This window comes from Pleuronectes platessa, chromosome 13 (genome assembly GCF_947347685.1).
Source record: "Pleuronectes platessa chromosome 13, fPlePla1.1, whole genome shotgun sequence".
Lineage (NCBI taxonomy): Eukaryota > Metazoa > Chordata > Actinopteri > Pleuronectiformes > Pleuronectidae > Pleuronectes > Pleuronectes platessa.
Genome location: NC_070638.1, coordinates 16,954,542 through 16,972,779, shown reverse-complemented (window position 1 = coordinate 16,972,779; position 18,238 = coordinate 16,954,542). Strand labels below are relative to the sequence as shown.

The following is an 18,238-nucleotide window of genomic DNA, read 5'->3' as shown; positions in this document are numbered from 1 at the left end:
GTGAAAGTGTGCGTGCATGTGTGTATACATGTGTCAGTGTGTGTTGCCCGGAACAAAGAATGGCTGCGCCGTCAGTTGGTGAGCAATTATGCATGCTGTGTGTGTTTTCAGAGGCCAAGTGCACATTGTCTCCGTCGTCTGGAGATCAGCGTGAGCCAGCCAGCACTGCGCCCGGTGTGTGTGTTCGTGTGCACGTTTGTCACAGTCGAATTCAGGTGATCAAAGAAAATCAAAACACTGAAGTAATTATTGTCAACCCACGTAACTCAGTCTATTGCGTCTCCCGAACCGTTTGGCATCTAAAAATGTCCCAGTAAAGAGGAAGCAACTCCTGTAGTGTATTCCACTTTCTCTCTAACCATCACAATCTCTCTGCTCACAGAAAACCAAGGTCTAAAGATTTAATTTGTTCATTTTTCTCCTTTCCACTCACTTGCTGTACTCTCCCAAAACTCTGGGACGTTAGAGGTAAATTAATAACTGTGAAATGCAGGACAACCCACTTCTACAGGTTTGTCTCTGAACCTGAAAGTAAGAATAAGATGTGGGTGATAAAATCAATCTGAGAATAAAAAAATCGTACAGAAAACACATCAAGGACAATGTTAACTACACAACACGGCTTCAGTAATGACATTTATGATTGATTCTGACACGAATCTGTACAGATTGTCCCATCAACGCAGGTACTGTCCCACTTCCACAGCTCCTTCTCATTCCTAAACTGTGTTCCCAGAGCTCCGCAGCCCACTGGGAAAAGCACAGAGCCAGAGTTAGTACATCAAGGACGTAACATAACCTCTCACTAGCCCTGTCACAAAATATAAGACACACAGCACACACCTCACTAAGTTATCAATGTAAAAGACGACTCACGACAGGAACCAGTTTGACTCTGTATCCCAGCTTAGGTCAATTTTGGCACACATTTTTAAACTCTGTTATCAATTCTCAGTATTTACCAGAGGAAAAATAGATCCAGCTCCAGCACAGAAAAGGTTTGACACGACTTATTGTTTTTCAAATGGAAATTGGCATAGTACAGGGCTGTGAATGGCTGCTAATACACTGGATGATATGTAGTTCGTCCCTTCAGCAGACTCAGTCCAAGTCACCCTGACCTCACTGTGTGCGCGTGTGCCTGAGCGGCCATCTTCTCCGGGTGTTGCCCCTTTTCAGATCACTTTGCGGTGGAGAGCATCGGCTGCTCCGTGTACCAGTGAGTCCCTGGATCGGGCATGCTGCCCCCGAGGGGCAGCGCGATGAACTGCGGGCAGGTCCCACCTCCTGCCCCCACCACCCCCATGCTGACGCCTTGCTGGTACGGGTGGTGGTGCGTGTGGTGCCCCATGCCGTCGGTCCGGCCGATGTGGATCTCGTCCTCTTCGCCCTCGCCGGTGGTCTTGCGGTAGACGGGGTTGTCGAAGTTCATGCTCTTGGTGGAGTTGCGCCGCCAGTTCCGCCACACCAGGTAGACTCCGGAACAGACCAGGCCGAACACCACTGTGGCAACGATAGGAACTGCACGCGATTAACACACAGCGGCAGGGAAATGGGAAGGGGGCAGCGTTAACAAGGCAGAACGAGTCCATGGCATGAAAGGAGAGGCACAGGGAGGAGCGGCACAGGCATGCAGGGACAGAGAGGGGCAGCGGCACACAGGCTGTGTGTGTATGTGGCTCAGCCAATCGTCAGGTCAAAGTCAGGTCAAACACTGACCAGGAGATTTTTGACTCAGCTCTGCTAAGCTATACTATTATCTATATCATCTAAAAATCCTCACACTTCATCACTATCTGTTGGCAGCTCATGCTCAGCAAATCTGACCTTGAATAAATCATGTTATTTGGATATATTTTTTTAATAATTAAATTCACAAATTAAGCTTCATTCTTTCTCTTTTTCTTACATCCTCTTGCACTGTCTGCTCACCGGATGAAATGCATTATGAAAACTGTCCATCTAAACTTATTGGCTTACTCATGTTGTTCATGTTAATTTACACGTTGCAGTAGTTCTGCATCTTCACACATCAAACTGTACATGAACAAAAGATTCTACAATAACATCTTCCACATTTGCAGTTTGTTTGTTATCCTCTATATAATTTTATAAGTGTTGTCAAAGGAGGACCAGCTTACTTGGGAGAAAATACTCCCGGAGGAAATTCATATTTAAATGTAACTGTGTTCTTCTATAAACTGTGGTGTTTGTCTAGTCTTTGCAAAACCAAAAACATGAGAGCAAAAGTGTAAGTAATAAATTAAACTGTGTTTTTATCAGTTGTAATTTATTCTGCAGTCATTAGAATGTTGGGCTCCTTGGCCTCCGAGTCGTAAACAACATTGAAGGCTAATTGGCACATCATTAACTAAATACTCTGAGGTTACAGGCTAAATAAACCTGTTTAAAACAATTACACAAATTCATATTTGCTAAATAAAGTGAAGCTGGTTAAATCAACAATAAGAGTTTATGCAGACGTCTCAGCAACTTCATAACATTAAAAGATACAGAAAATATGTTAGTCAGACAAATTGATCTTACATATTTCGCTATCATGGTTATAATATTAGGATTTACTTGCTCTGCATTGAAATAAATAAACAAATCTGTTTATTTCCATGTGTTACAAATGGATTATCACCTTGTTGACCTAGTTTTTGCTTCAGGCTTTCAAGTTTGTACTCTGGGCCTTATCACACCTGAACGTCTGAATCAAGGTTGATCCGGTTAGTTTTAGTTTCACACTGAATATTGCTTGTTTCCCCATTTAAGGGATTAATCTGCCACTGCTATGATGTAACCTACATGTGCTGTGTAGTAAAAGATAGATGGGTGTAGCGGCAGTAGCTAAACAACCTAACCAGCCATTAGAGGTAGGAACATTTTCTAAGTCTATTTTATTGCTCTGTTAAACTCCAGGGACAAAGTATCTACTGACAGGGAGGCCTCAGGCTGTAGCAGCACCCAACACCACAACCCAGCGTGAGGGGAATGATGCAGCGCGGCAGAGATGTCAGATACAGAAAATGACTAATGAGATGAACCTCCGAGAAGAAGACCTGTGGCTTCTCTCGTCCCGCCACGGCAGGGTCAGTGAATTGAGCACAAGCAGAGAGGCCATGGGCGTCAGGTAGAAGGCAGCAGGCCTTTAGTGTGGACGGACAGACGCGGGGAAAAGGACGCTTCGGGTGACTCACCAATGGGGATGACCACTCCCAGAACAGCTACTGTCAGGTTCTCGCCCAGGAGGAAATGGTCCCCTCCAGCTGCAGGGAGAGAGCAGACCAGAGAAAGAGGAGTTAGAGAGAGAGAGAGGCTAGAAACACAGCGGAGCCAGAGAGGATAAGAGTGGGAAAGCGTACAGGACCGTTAATAAAAAATATGTATGAGAAGTAGACTTAAAGATAAGCGGGACGGAAAAGCAGATTGAAGAGGAGGGAGATAAAAACGGAGCGGGTGATCATGCGTGTGTGGCCGTGAGTGTTTTACAAAGAGCGACAGATAGAGTAAAAAAGACGTTGGAATAAGAATGAAATAGGGGGGGGGGGGGGGGGGGGGAGAAATGATGAGTCGGTTGGCGTTCCTGACTGCGACCTTGACGACGCACCCTGACCTTCTAAGCTCCATCCATCTTTGCTCTGTCTGGCTCCAATGTCACCTCACGGCTCGCGCTCATTTACATACTACACACTTACTAACACGTACGTTTACACTCTGTGCAATGACACAAGAGCACACGTGGCCCTCGCAGACATGCGACACTCCGCTCTGCACAATTTATGAAGGGACAGCCGACGTTTCCTTGGCGGCGAGGTACCATCCATCACTCCTATTAAAGTCAGTCCAGCGTGGTCGTCGAGTCTCGCAGATATCTCACTTTAATGTCATCATTACAGTGAGGATGAGGCTGTTGGCTACATTACAAGTGTGAGTAGGACTAGAGGATGTGGTACTTGGCAGGGGACGTCGACGCTCAGGTGAAAGTTGTGCTTGCAGAAGACTGAGCTCATTCTCATTAGAAATGTTAAAACGCACACAGCGAGCACTCTTAAAGTCATAAATCTTTTTGTTTTCATAAATCGCAGTCAACTTACAGTGCTGTGACACGCTGCTGTCCCCCGCAGCCGTGGTGGAGACGACCACTGCGCTGGCTGTGGAGTGGGAGCCCAGCGCCTTCGAGTCCTGCGACGACAAAGGCTTGAGAGTGGAGAGGGGCGTGAGGGGGTCCAGGGCACCAGGGGGAGCAGTGGTCAGGTGGGGGGTGGCGTCGGCCTGCGATACTCCCCCTGATGGTGGAGGCGAGTCTCCATCGACAGCTGCACCAGTGCGAGGTGTAAGACCAGTGGGAGGTGTGGACGTCAGCGTCGCGTTGTTTCTTGGTGCTGTGGGAAGGAAAGAAGGAGCAGAGGAAGAAACCCTGAGTGCAAGAAAGTGAATTATTCCAAATGTGGTACAGCCCCTGATAATGTGATTTCAAGTCTTAAGTATTTTTTTCTTTAGCATGAGTAATATTTTTGACATTTTGGGAACTATTTCCTTTTTAGTAAACAAATCAGAGTGTGTCCCCAAATTTCAAATTTTAAGATAAGACAAATAATCTCATCATGTAAAATAAGGATATAACATCCATGGATATTGATCATTAACGGTCCAAACTCCTGTGCTTCATCAAAACTATGTGGGTGGGGATAGTGAATTAAATGTGATTGACAGTGACCCGCTGACGTGAGCAAACAATCAACTGTTGTCACGTTGTGATTCAAATGTTAGAGACGGTGTCGCAAAATACTGAATTCAGGAGATGTACGTTTTTTTCCTCCCACTGTAGTGTGTGTAAATACTGTTCTATATGGATTTATTCAGTTGTATTTCTGTATTAAATTAAACCTTCCATGTTCTTTTCAGATAACAACATGATCAGTGGCACATAACACTGCTTTATGAAAAAAAAATTGAATGGCATAATGGCTATAAAAGATCATAATCAGAAAAAAACATATTATATTGTTTTATATTATTATAGTATTTTTTTCCAGATCTAATTTATCAGTTTGCATAGTATTCAAGGTTACTGTATCCCCCACCTGTTGCTTAGCAACCATCCTTTATCATGTCAGCTACAGTATGTTGCTCGGAGGGAACATATCTAGTGATTAATTATCAATTATTAGCCACTAAAAGATAAATAAGAATAGATTGATTACAAATCCTCTACTGTGTTAGCTCTGTGACAAATTGTGTAAAGGCAGTTATCAATCCTTTTGAGTTTAAGGCAATGTTACTCACATTAAATGTGAAAATGTTTCAGTTCTCCTGGTTATAAACATTCCAAATACGAATATCATTTGTCATCATGTGTTATTAATAACCTTTTCATCCTTGTTAACTTAGTATCTGTTGATTTTTCTGTTTTGCTTTGCTGTTACTTTAACACTCAATGCTCTAACTGTGTGAGGTATTCATTAAAAAGTCTATTATTGTTATTATGTGTGACACTATTTGCTCAGCACTATAAGCTATTGCATTAAGCAACAAGTCTCTTTTTAATCCAGTTGCAGCTTCTGGCCAGAATCCCATAACTGTCCCCTCTGATGACACACAAAAACCAAAAGCTCTGTAAAGTGAATCAAAATCACATTATCTGCACAGTGAGCACGGCGACGCTCTGCCCAGCTAATCCCCTCAAGTGCTATTGATTTACTAAATACCCTCAATTACCAGAGAATAAACACCGAAGATGACCACATTATCAATAACCGGAGAACAAACACACTCACCTGGCACGCAGCCCCTCATGTCGGGCCCCAGGACCTGTCCGTCGGGGCAGGCGCAGGTGTATTTGGGCGAGTGCTCGGTTATCTGCGGAGCCTTAAGACACAAGTACTCGCAGCCCCCGTTGGCCACGCTGCCCAGATTACAGCTGTCAGGGCCTGCAGACAGGGACGCAGAGACAGAGGAGCGAACATGAAGAATTACACAGTTATGGTTACGTAAATAAGATTATCACTTATTCAGCTTAGGGAGAGAGCGGCGAGTCAGAGAGAGAGAGCGACAGAGGAAGCTGCTCTACTCTTATGGTTCCCCGCTGTGAACAATGTTGAATTCCCTTTCAACAAAGCCCATTACTTTGCGTAAACAAAAACTAGGAGAGTACAAAGAATGAAATCTGGCAACTGCAGGAAGTTGCTGTTAATAATAATCAGGTTCTGCGCAGCTTGGCCTGAGACAACTCCACTGTGGTGGTCCTTAACTTTTGAGTTAACACAAACTAGGGAACATACAGTGTAGGAATGGTAAATGATGAATGGATTGTGATAATGTAGAGCTTTTCCAGTCCTATTGGCCATCTACAGCACTTTACAGTGCATGCCGCATTCGCACACATGCAGCACTTTTTCTAGTGCACACTCTTTATAGACTGTTGAGCCGTCAAGAGCAACTTTGGGCCCAGTATCTTGCTCATGGACGCAATGAGACGCAGACTGGAGGTGTCGGGGATCGAACTGCCAACCTTGTGATTAGTGGATGACCCTCTACAGCTGCTTTCAGACTTGAACTCTGGATTATGTCCTGATATTCTCAAGAGGGCTGTTAGTAAATCCAAGTGAGAGGCTCTGGACTTCCTCCTGAGTTTCTCTTGCCAGTCCCCAAGTAAAAACTCTGGATAGTGTCCCAGTGAGGTAATGTGAGAAAACAGCAGCTGGTTTGTCACAGTGTCAAAGTGGGATTGTTGATGACGTATCTAACACACGACGTATGCAAAGCTGACAAAAAACTAATTAAGACAGGATGAAAAAGCGGTGCCATACATGTAGAAGACATTGAAGATAATAAGAGTTTTTTGAGATGTGCTGCTCTGCTGAAAACAATAACATGATCTCCGCAGTGGAATTAATACTTTACATCCTGCCTCTGTCTGCTGCACCAGCTGAACGCTCCGGAGATTTCTTTGTTTGTGTTAACATATCTCAACAGAGAATCTTCCTCTGGACAAAATCCAAACCCAATTGTGAGTTCATGGCAGAACACAGCTTATATTTCCAGAGCTACAGCCGACCCCTCAAGATTGAACTGGAAAAATTGTGACAACAGGCAGCCGGAGACAGATCTGGAAACTGAAAAATCACAATCCGTCACTTTCACGATTAAGTGGTGTGTTCGGTTCAATCCTAGACAGTCCTGTGAGAGAGAAGCGGGTCTGAGGCAGGGATTTGACGGACGTGCGAATGAACTGCTGCTCCCACAGCTTTGATCACTCCGCCACAGTCACAGGCCTCAGTATCATTTATTCATGTCGCATGGGTTGAGATGGACCCACAGAGGAAACATGGTCAAAGAGAAACGACTCCGCTCACATGATCACAGAGCGATGAGGTGTGTTGGCACACCAGCAGACACACATGCACACACACACACACACACCTTGCGGCTGCCGCAGTTGGTGGAAGACCACAATGTCATGGGGGTCGTTGAGGTTTTCAGCCAGCGTGTGGACGTCTTCCCCTGTCAGCCTGTTGGCCATGAAGACTGCCGCTCTGTCTCTGTCTGTCCAGTAGATCCGGTCCTGAGAAAGAGGGGACACCAAACGTTAATATTGTGTAAAGTACACCACAAGTTCATCAGGGTTGTGTTGAACTTAACGAGCGGGACATTGCGGCAAACAGAAATACTGCTTCATACTTACAGTCCATAATTTAAGGGCATGGCCGTGCTACGGCTTTTACAAGAGGCAGTTTAAAGAAAGATGTATCAACACTGCTGATGACCTTGTTCAGGCTCTGGACATCGTGCATGTAAAGAAACCTTTAATATGACTGTAACTGAGAGAAAGTGTATGACAGGAATGAAATAAAACAAGTGCATATGATACATGATAAGAAGCTCGTGGACCAATGACCTAAACAGAGAGAGAGGAGGCTGAGAGATTTTACAGAGCCTGGCTCGCAGTCTTCACAAGTCTAATTTATTGGAGGAAAAATAATAGCAAGGAGAATTAGAGCGAGTGAATTATGCACTGATGCATATTTGTTGCCACACAGAATCTAATTCATTGTCTTTAGTTGGAGAGAGGGAGGGAGGGAGGGAGAGAGAGAGAGAGAGAGAGAGAGATATGTTAATTTGGCCTTTGCTGCAAATGGGATGGGATGAATGCATGAAGGAGATGCATATGAATGTTCAGAGGCAACACGAGGTTTGTATTCAGCAGCAGTGAGCGACAGGCAGGTGATAAATGGTCCCGTTCTATAAGACGATATAATCTATCACTTTGTTGTTAATTATCTGCCGTTTCCTCTGCGGCTCCTAACAGTGTGCAGTGTTAAATGATTAAAACACTTCCTATTCAGATCAAAGTACAGTGGTTTAAAGGCAGACTCTAACCACCCCCGTTGTTTATTAACTGATTTGTTTGCTTTGTTTCCCTCAACAGCTTGAAAAGACAGTTTTAGACAGGAGCCCATTTTTTCTGGCGGTTGCCTTAGAAACTACGGTCTAATCTCCAGTGAGCGGCGAGACAGTGTTTATGTGTATGTGTGTGTATGTATGTGTGTGTGTGTATGTATGTGTGTGTGTGTGTTTGTGTTGAGTCAGAGAGAAATGTTGATGTGATGAACACCACAACGAGCCCCGTTCAATAACACGGAGCTCTTGTGTGTGTGTGTGTGTGCTGGACTTCCTGGAGGAGAAGGTCACCCCTGCAGTCACACCAGGGCAGAGAGCAGAGACTTGTATCTCACTGGAGGGGATTTATCATCGTTGCTCGGAGTTACACGATGTGCTGTCTGCAGGCTGGATGAACAGTGCACGGTGAAAATCTCAAGGTTATGCTTTGGAAGGATATTTTCCTTTTGTTAAGAGTATGAAGAAAAAGAAATAGAACTGCAGCCCCGTGGTTCTACGCCTCCACCAACCAGTGCAATTCAAGTCTAAAGAATTTGTTTTCCCACACTCGTATGAGGTCACTGAGGTCACTGTATTATATCTGTACAGGAGAACAGTGCCTGTATAATTCCACAGATACTCCCTTCTCTCTCTGAGCAGTACCCAAGGTCAGGTTATAGATAAAGGGCCAAACCAACAGTTCATTGTTGTGTCTACGCTTAGCGACTAACTCAGATGATCCAGACAGAGAGGCACCAACTTCAACTCTCTTGCGTATCACACCAGGTATAAGACGTAAGGACACAATGGGATTTAGGAATACATACTTTAGGCTTAACTATCCAATAGGACGCAAACACCTACATGTAACATAGAGAGTGACAGCAATTCTAGCCATTCATGGAGGTGCTGTTGGAATGGGTGACGGAAGGAGAGAGAGATATACTGGGATGCTGTGGGAGACATCTTCAGAATTGGCGGTCACAGTTGCTCATGTTACTCTGTAAGCGTTTGTATATTGTTCCACCTTCTGGTCTCCTTGATGCATCAAGTCTACATTAAACTCTTCTGCATAATGCATCAGCTGCTGCCTGAGTTCTTTCACCAGCTTCCAGACAACTTCCATAACACTTATGACCTTTGACCTCGAATCGTTCAAGAGACAACTGCTTGGAATTTGAATACATTTCCTTAAAAGCATATTTGAGATGTCATGTTCAAGAGAACAAAGACATGTTGAGTTAGGCTACCGTGACTTTGACCTTTGACCCATGATAACCAAAATCGAACCAGTTAATTTGTGAGAATTTGTGAGAATTTGTGCCAAGTTTGAAATGATTACCTTTGCCCGTTCTCACGATATCATTTTCATGAAACAACTGTTCCTCTTTCTGTGCAAATAAAGGTTCTTTGAAGAAATTCCCTCAAAATGTTCAATGATTAGGACGAATATTATAATATTAAACTGTACAACAACACAACACTAATAAAAGTTAAATAAAAAAAAAAAATCAACCTTAAAACCTACCTTCGGTCTGGCTGTTGACGAGACTGGTCTTTAAGACATATTTAGTTGTATCTTTTAGCCATTTATCATATTATATTAATTTTAATTTAGCTATATTTAGCATTTATTCATTCTCGAAAGGTGCTGCAGTAATAAAGTTTGATTGATTGATTGACTTGATATCTGATATCTATCTGATAATACTTTTTAATCAGGTATTGGAATGTATAACTTGTACCTGCAGATGAATACTGTGTGGTTACTACAGAGTTGAATCTTCTTTGTGCTGTTCCTACTGTCACAGGAGGGACATATTTGTATCACCCTGGACAAGAATCTTGACCTTTGAGCCCACGAATTGAATTCCAACATGATTCCTTTCAAAAAATTCATTCTTATAAATATGCACTGCTGCTGAATGAATTCTGTATATCTGTTCCCGCTGAGACCAGCTCCCCCTAGAGAGGAATGGCACTGGGGAACAGGCCATCAGGGCGATGTTGTTACCACCCATGTGAAACTGTCTGGAAGATTGCTGTGGCTGCACCAACGGGGGGGGTAACCCAGGGAGGAGTTTGTCAGCAATAGCAGCACAACTCTGTTTTCACACAAACACAAGCAGCACAGAAACCACGAGGCAGCAGATTTACAGGACTGTTTGGCACTTAAACGGATTTCTGCTCCCGGACGGCCCTGCCACATCGGACACTCACACACACACACACACAGAGAAGTTGGCTGATGACCACAGTGTGTGTGTGTGTGTGTGTGTGTGTGTGTGTGTGTGTGTGTGTGTGTGTGTGTGTGTGTGTTGCTTTAGGCTGCCCTCTTTTCCATATAGCTATCCTCTGTTTAGTATGCTCAGTCTTTGCTCGTCGGCTCAGCCTAAAGGGACACACACAAACTAAATTGAACTCAACAGTCATTACATTCAAAACTCCCAGTCAGACTGCAGGCTCCTGAGAGGCTAATGAGAGAGATGAAGATATGATGAGTTGTGGGAGGCTGAGTGATATCATGGAAAGCTGCCCCAAATCCCTGTAGTCTATTGTCTAGTGGTACAGCATCAGAGGCTGTGATACATCGATGAAACATCTCTCTCACACACACACACACACACACACACACGCACACGCACACGCACATACCTCAAAAACAGCCAGAGCATAGGGATGTCCCAGTCTCTCTGCAGACGACATGTGTGTTCTGCGGTGAGCTCCGTTCAGGTCCACGCTGGCTATGAGGTGCAACTTTGAGTCCACCCAGTAGAGACGCCTGTTGGCCATGTCTGAGAAACACACACACACACAAAGACATATAAAGATAGATCATCCACAACATTAAAACCACCTGTCTAATATTCTGTGGGTGACGACCCCAAAACATCTCGACCTGTCAAGACTCAAATATGCACTTGTGTGTAGTGGTGTCCGGCAGAAAGACCCTAAGATGTTGTGAGGTGGAGGTCTTGTTTTTTTATCCCGGATTATTGACTAGACTGAAATATGGGAAATTGACATTTCAACGGCTTTTTTGGCAGTGTGGCAGGAACCATTCTCCTGCTAAAACAGGCACCTGGTTTCAGAGATTGCAAAATTGCCACGAATTGTTGCTTTTGTCTGCAACAAGGTATAGGAAGCTGGTATTTATGAAATACTTCTTTTATACCAAAAGTAATGGGTATACACAAGTTTTCTTGAGCGTGGGTAAACCTGCCATTTACTCCTTTCCCATTGCCAGTAGAGGGGGTTTGTACGATGTCACAAACAAACGTGTCAGAACCGGAGCCAATCAAAGCCCATGTCTGTCTCATTAGACCCAAAAGTGAGAGCCAGATGTTAGTGGGTATTAGTGGGATTTTGACAAATGGAAAAGGGGCTAAAGTAACATCCACATAAATGTCAAGGGCTCAGGTTAGGATGTAAGCCGACCAGTATCTCCTCTTGCCTGGTAAGCAACACACACAAACTGTCCACGTGGTGTGAAAGGTGTGATTCCTTCATTATAAGTAGGACTTTTTGAAGCTGAGCAGAAATTGATTCCCTTCACAGTAAACACTCCTTCACTGTGACCAACAACTCCTTTAGGTGATATTGATTACATTTTAAAATGTCAGTTTCCCACAATTACATCAAGTCAAGTTTTACTGTGTCAATGCATAACTTCTAAAACGCCTCAAATATCATTCCTGAGCAAATGTGATTGCTTCGTAAATCAATTTCTTTCCAGTATCATTGAACATTTGCAATAACACTTTCATTAACGTTTGACCTTTACCTATAATGAGTTGACGGAGTCCATTAGCTCTCTGAACGACTCTGCTACAGACACATTTAGCAACACACAACAATTACTTGTTTAGTGTTAAACCTACTGTAGAATAAAAAAGCTGTTTTTTCCTCACCTAGAGTGATGCCATTCGGCCATTCAATGTTATCAGCCACCAGCACCTGTCGGTCCACACCATTCATCCCGGCTTTCTCTATCTTCGCTCGAGTGCCCCAGTCTGACCAGTACATAAAGCTGGATTGAAGAAAAGAAAGCACATTTATTGTGTTATCATACAATGCTCATGGAGTGCTGCTGTGCTCAGTAACAAATGTGAAAATAATAATGCCGTAGTCAGTATTAAACTAATTATACTGCATTATATAAACTTTTGACAGTTGATGAAGTTCTGAGTGTCTGTACAGAAGGGAGAACTCTTTGTTTCAGTTCTCGCAGACGCCTGCAGGGTAGCTTTCCTCACTTTACGTCAATGTCTTCTTTTAGATAAAGATCAGACAGCGTTCTTCTCTATATTTATTATCGGGACTGTCTGCACCACAATGTTTGCACCACCAGGATGAAAGGGGAAAATGCAGCCTATTGTAGGACAATTCTATACAAGACTGAAAAAATATAGGACAGGAAATGAGCATTTTTTTTAAAGGCAGCGGAAAGCATTTCACCGCAGACTGAACACTAACGCAGTGGTAGCACTGTCTGGGATTTAATGTCTGGGATTACTACCTGTAAAATGTCTTGAACAATTGTTTTGTATGGGACACAGACAGCATCCCTTAATAGCCAGTGACACATGATTTAATCACTTGTGATGGCCGACGCAGTGACAGAAAGATTCGATTCCTGCAGCAAACTGAAAGCTCACTTTATGGGAGCTGTCCGTTCAGCACCACCAAACCACAACACACGTCAGGTTATCTCCCAGGTACTCTCTGCTTATACTCATTTATTTCTCCTAACATAATAAAACCTATTGTCTTCCAGCGCTGTTATAAGGATGAAGGCAGCCATCTTACAGCCTTGTGATATTATAACTTGCTTTTTATTAGTCTATATTACTTATTATATACAGTTTTCTTTGTGTGCAAAAGTGATCTTGCGAAGATGCTTTTTTAATGACCAAAATCATAATGACCAAAAAGAGTGATTTTTTATTATTCCATATGACAACTGAGGGTAAAATGTAACCATTTCTATGTTTATAACATATACTGTGTATAAAGCTGGATGAAATGAGGGCTCCCCAAAATGAAGCCAAATCATCGTATTGACCCCTAGTGGCTGTCTGTAAATTAGTTCATAAACCAGCCACCTCGCATGTGGATTGGACATGGACCAAAAACAGGTCAAAGTATTGGTCAAATATTTTCCATTTATGTAGCGGTAATCATACTGAAGTTGGTCCAAGTTTCGTTTTAATTACTAATTTGTTGCCATTAAAATAGGGTGAAACATTATGATTGACAGCTGAGACCAACTCGTAGGTTAAGTGAGTGTATCGCTACAACGGCTCTATACGCTGATTAATACTGTGCAGACTCCAAATGGTCAGGTCAAAATGGCAGCTTCCATATCTGTGATATTATGGCTTCATTTTTTAATAGAAAGGGGAAGTGAAAATGCATCCATTCTGTCTATGGTTTATTATAAATATGTATAATATTTTCATCCTATTAGAAGGCAACTTATGTTTTGTGGCCCCTTGTGTATTAATTAGTAGTCTAGCCTTCAATTTAACGCTGTGGCTTTGTTCGATCATCAGTGTTGGTAAATAATCTGCTAAACCAGCCATAGTTAAATGGTTACCAGGCAGTACGTTGTGACCACATTGAGAAGTACACGGTGGTTAACACAGCCATTTCCATATAAATAATTAATAGTGATATCTAGTGAGGTTTCCTCATAGACAGAGCTGAGATTTGGCATCAGAAGAAGGATTCAGCCTGTGCTGGATTCCTGTTGGGTGTCTGTTTTTTAAGTGTATCTGTTTTCATCTTGGGTTCAGATCACCAGAACACAAAAGCTGCAGAAATACAAGTTGGCACAAATTCGTAAAGCTCTCCAGATTAGGAGCGATCAGCCAGGATGGAATTTACCAAAAAAAGCCTGAGTCAGGATGCTAAATGGGTCACAAGCTTGTTACTCTGGATTCCCATGTGTAGCAACAAAAGTCCTCTTCTGCTTGTCATTCGACATGGTCCAAGAGGAGGATTCTAGTTATTCAATTTTCCTTTTAAAGATGAAATCACTTTACCCTTCTTGATCTGCGGTTATCAACCTCGGTCTTCAATATTATACATAAAATAATGAAATAGATCAGTACAGCCAGCATAAAGAGATGTAATCGAGGGCCACCCAAATAGTGTGACACCATTATAAACGGTTGTTTATAGCATACAGCTAAATAATTCGCATATATTTGAAAATTAAGTCTATTGTTAAGGTATTTCTTGCATTACACTGATTGATAGAGAACATGTTTTAGCAATCATAATCAGTGATCCATTCAGATCTTTAGTTTTGGCTGTTACAAAATGGGGTCAGTGATTCATTCATGAGTCCAGTTTTAAGGCATTTGTTGTTGTGAGCCCCGGATGTATCCTTCTTACCCGTGGTGGGGATCCAGGGCCATGGCTCGGGGCTCACTGAGATCGGAGTTGATGAGCACGCGTCTCTTGGTGCCGTCCACGGAGGCCACGGAGATGGATTTGTCCCCTGAGTCGGCCCAGTACAGGTTGTGTTGGAGCCAGTCCAGAGCCAGGCCCACGGGGGTCTGCAGGGCTGAATCCACCAGCGGCACCTGCTGGGAGGGGTCGCTGGCCTCATGGATGAACGCACTGCAGGTGGAGGAGAGGGCAAGAAATGAGGACAGGGAAGAAATAGGAGACACAGGGAGTGGAGGCAGCAAAGGGGACAAGGAGTATTCTGCCGTGCTGATAAAATGTAAGACACACTCTACAGCAAGTCAGCCATTACTCCAAAAATCTATGTGGAGGGATGCTGAGAGGCCTGTTGGCTCTGTTTTGTGATAATAGGTCTGTATTCACAGTCTCCCGTATTACATGGCAGCTTGGAAAAGACGTTAATCATTGTTATAATTGGCTTAAGTGATTTAATTATAACCTAAAGCATTTTACAAACATTTCCATAAAGCAACACTAGGTAGTCTTTATACCTTAAAATAACAGCTCCAAAATAACTTGATAGCACACAAACATATAACAGGGAAAAGGGCGTGTCTATTATCTCCACAGTGCCCCCTGGAGGCCTGCAATTTCGCCATGCAACTCTGGTACACTGTGCTGGAACATAACGACCTCCAGAGGCAGTCATCACAGACCATAACCAAAGTCTGAGCTAACAGCTAACTGGCTCACGATTCCCAGTGTGGACATCATGGCAGAGCCTAAGAGGACATTGTCGGATTGAACGAAGAAGAGGAGATGAGGAAGGGACTGAGTAATAAACCAATCACGAGTGAACATCTGAGTATAATTCACTGGTTGGCGAGAGCTAAAAGAGGCCAAAGGATGAAGGACAGATGCCAAACTAGTGCTACTGTTTTTGGATAAGTAGCCTAAGTCATAACTTTAGCTTGTTTGCTATGTCTGGTGCTGCTCTGCTCGTTTTACGTTGGGTGAAGTTGTCGACTAGTTTATCATTAGAAGCCAGATAAATGTATTTTCCTCGTGGGTGAAAAAGGCTTTTATGTTGTGCAAAAAATATGTTTGGTGCAAGTTTCGATAGTAATGTATCAATCATGAGTGGCTATAAAGAGGATGCATGAGCATATAAAAGTGTCTACTGTGCTGTAAATAGACTACAGCGTGCAGGGAGGGTCTGGTGTGTGCGAGCTGAAGCCTTGGGGTAAACGCGCTGAGCAGGTTCATTCGGGGGGTTAGCGTCCTTCTAAGGTGAAGCGTTTAACAGAATAGACAAGGCCTCACTCAGGGGTTGGCCCACACGTTAATGAATTGGCCCTGGCAGAGTTGCTAGGTGAGGGCCAGGCAGATGTGCTCCCGAGCAGGAATGTGGATTTTCCTTCCCCCTGAGGTCTTTTTCCCTTTATCCATTTCATGAGGAGAACACAGTGCTCCAATTAGAATGAACTCCAGGGGAAAAAAACATTGTTGGGATAACAATAGAAGGAGTGGATGGAATCTGAATTAATTAGCAAGTCCGAGCCATTGACTGTTAATTAAAGCGGAAAAGACAGTTGTTTTTGTTTTAACTCATAAGGGCTTCTAATAAGTGAACATGGACATAAACAAATTGTAAGTTAAAAATTCTTCCAAAAATTAAGGTCTCCCAATGCTTTTGATGAGAAACAGTGAATTTAACTATTACTTAGTTAGACTCCAGTTAGTTTAATGTTTATTGCTGAATTCAAGGCTAATCTAAACTATAAGATCTCAGGAACTTGTGTTTCTGATATTAAAACACACACGTGACTCAGGTTGTCGTCTTTCATTTACCTGTAGATTCTGCGGTAAAAGCGATCGCACCAGAAAACCCGGTTGTTGGCCACGTCCAGGTCCAGAGCCACTGCGTTCTTCTGCGTGGACACCACCTGGCTGTAGTCCCTCTTCACCGGGTCTATGCGTCGGATCTCATGTCGGTTGGTGAACAGGAGGTACGGGCTTTTCCCTGCACGCAAATCAAACAATATTTAGGACTCAGTTTTGGTGACTATGGGGAAAAACAAACAAACAAAGGGTGTCCGGGTCAAAGTGTGAATATTTGCACCCAGCAAGTTCATTTATGAAACAGGGCTGAGGGAGGGTGAATACATTGAGAGTTGGAATGCTGCTTCACTGAAGACCAGTCAAATCACTTCTGACAGTTTGGTAATGAGCAAAAAAAAAAAAGCTGCAAGCTGGTAGAAAATGATTCGTCCAGGAACTCGTGATATATCAATTTAAATTCAACAGCAAGTGCAGTGCATGAAAACAATTCAAACCTTTATCTAGTGAAATCAAATTCCAAACCCATTCTGACCAATATCATAGACTGGATTTAGATTGAGTAAAAAGTAATGACTCTACCTAGCCTGACATTGTCAGACTCACAATTCTAGTCAGAATGTGAGTCTGAGACCGCTCCATTGGGCTGTGATTATGGGGCGTGTTTCAACTGACCAGGAAGTAAAATTCCTCTTCGCTCAATTGGATAGACCTACAACCAATCAGAGCAACGTAGTATGTGACGTATGCTAAGCAACGCATTGTGAGTTATTTACTAACGCCGGGTTCACACCGGACGCTTCAGCGCAGCGCCAAGCCTTAAATAACAGCTGGCTCCCATCCACTCCCATGTTAAAACTTTGTGCCGGTCACACCGGAGGCTGACGCACCGCGAGGCAGCCTTGGCGCAGCGCGGTGCTTCAGCCTCCGGTGTGACTGGCACAAAGCCATGCAGCGATCTACTGGATCAACGGGTGATATTATTAGCGCTGCCCGGCGTCGCCTCCACGTTCTGTGTTCCTCTTTCAAAATGAATGCGCTGTCGATGTCTTCTAAAACAAACTCAATGGCAGCATCTACACATCTCAGCTCGCCAGCGGCAGGCATGTTTGTTGAAAACGAATTCAACCCAAGGGCACTTTGATGACGTGGTTGATTACGTTACCGTTGATCATCTGTCAATCATCGTATAAAGCCCGCCCTGACAATCTGATTGGCCCGGTCGGGCATAATTTTTCCTCAACGGAGCGACTCCAGACCGAACTGCCCGACCAAAAATGTTGTGGGCGGGGCTAAGTTCGTCTGGCATCCAGGCTAGACTCTACCTGTTCTTGTGTCAATAATTAAACCCAGAACATACAGCCCCATTCAGAGGTAAAAGACGGGAATAAAAAACGGGAAAAGCCGATAAGTCTGAGAGATTGTTTTTTTCCCAGCACAGCATCAACACGTTTGTGTGTGCTGGACTCGGGACCATTAACCCTGATGGGAAGCACAGCGTGTCAGGGAATGATGTAGACCTTCCTCTGCAGTAATCGCACAGAGGTTTCACCACTGTCAAAAAGTATTGCAGCTTAATGTGCTCCTGTACATTTGT

General features: G+C 43.6%; 1 protein-coding gene across 1 annotated transcript in view; it reads right to left on the bottom strand.

The window, feature by feature from the left end:
* Positions 1-1,180: 1,180 nt before the first annotated feature.
* The window catches only part of LOC128454523 (low-density lipoprotein receptor-related protein 8), an 85,954-nt gene continuing 68,896 nt past the window's right edge, over positions 1,181-18,238 (bottom strand). Inside the window, exons 10-19 of the mRNA XM_053437939.1 lie at positions 16,654-16,825; positions 14,788-15,015; positions 12,297-12,415; positions 11,041-11,180; positions 7,429-7,570; positions 5,784-5,936; positions 4,724-4,726; positions 4,101-4,388; positions 3,204-3,272; positions 1,181-1,521 (exon numbers count right to left, since the gene is read on the bottom strand). Of these exons, the coding sequence (XP_053293914.1) occupies positions 1,181-1,521; positions 3,204-3,272; positions 4,101-4,388; positions 4,724-4,726; positions 5,784-5,936; positions 7,429-7,570; positions 11,041-11,180; positions 12,297-12,415; positions 14,788-15,015; positions 16,654-16,825 (1,655 nt within the window). The remainder of the gene's footprint in view (positions 1,522-3,203; positions 3,273-4,100; positions 4,389-4,723; positions 4,727-5,783; positions 5,937-7,428; positions 7,571-11,040; positions 11,181-12,296; positions 12,416-14,787; positions 15,016-16,653; positions 16,826-18,238) is intronic.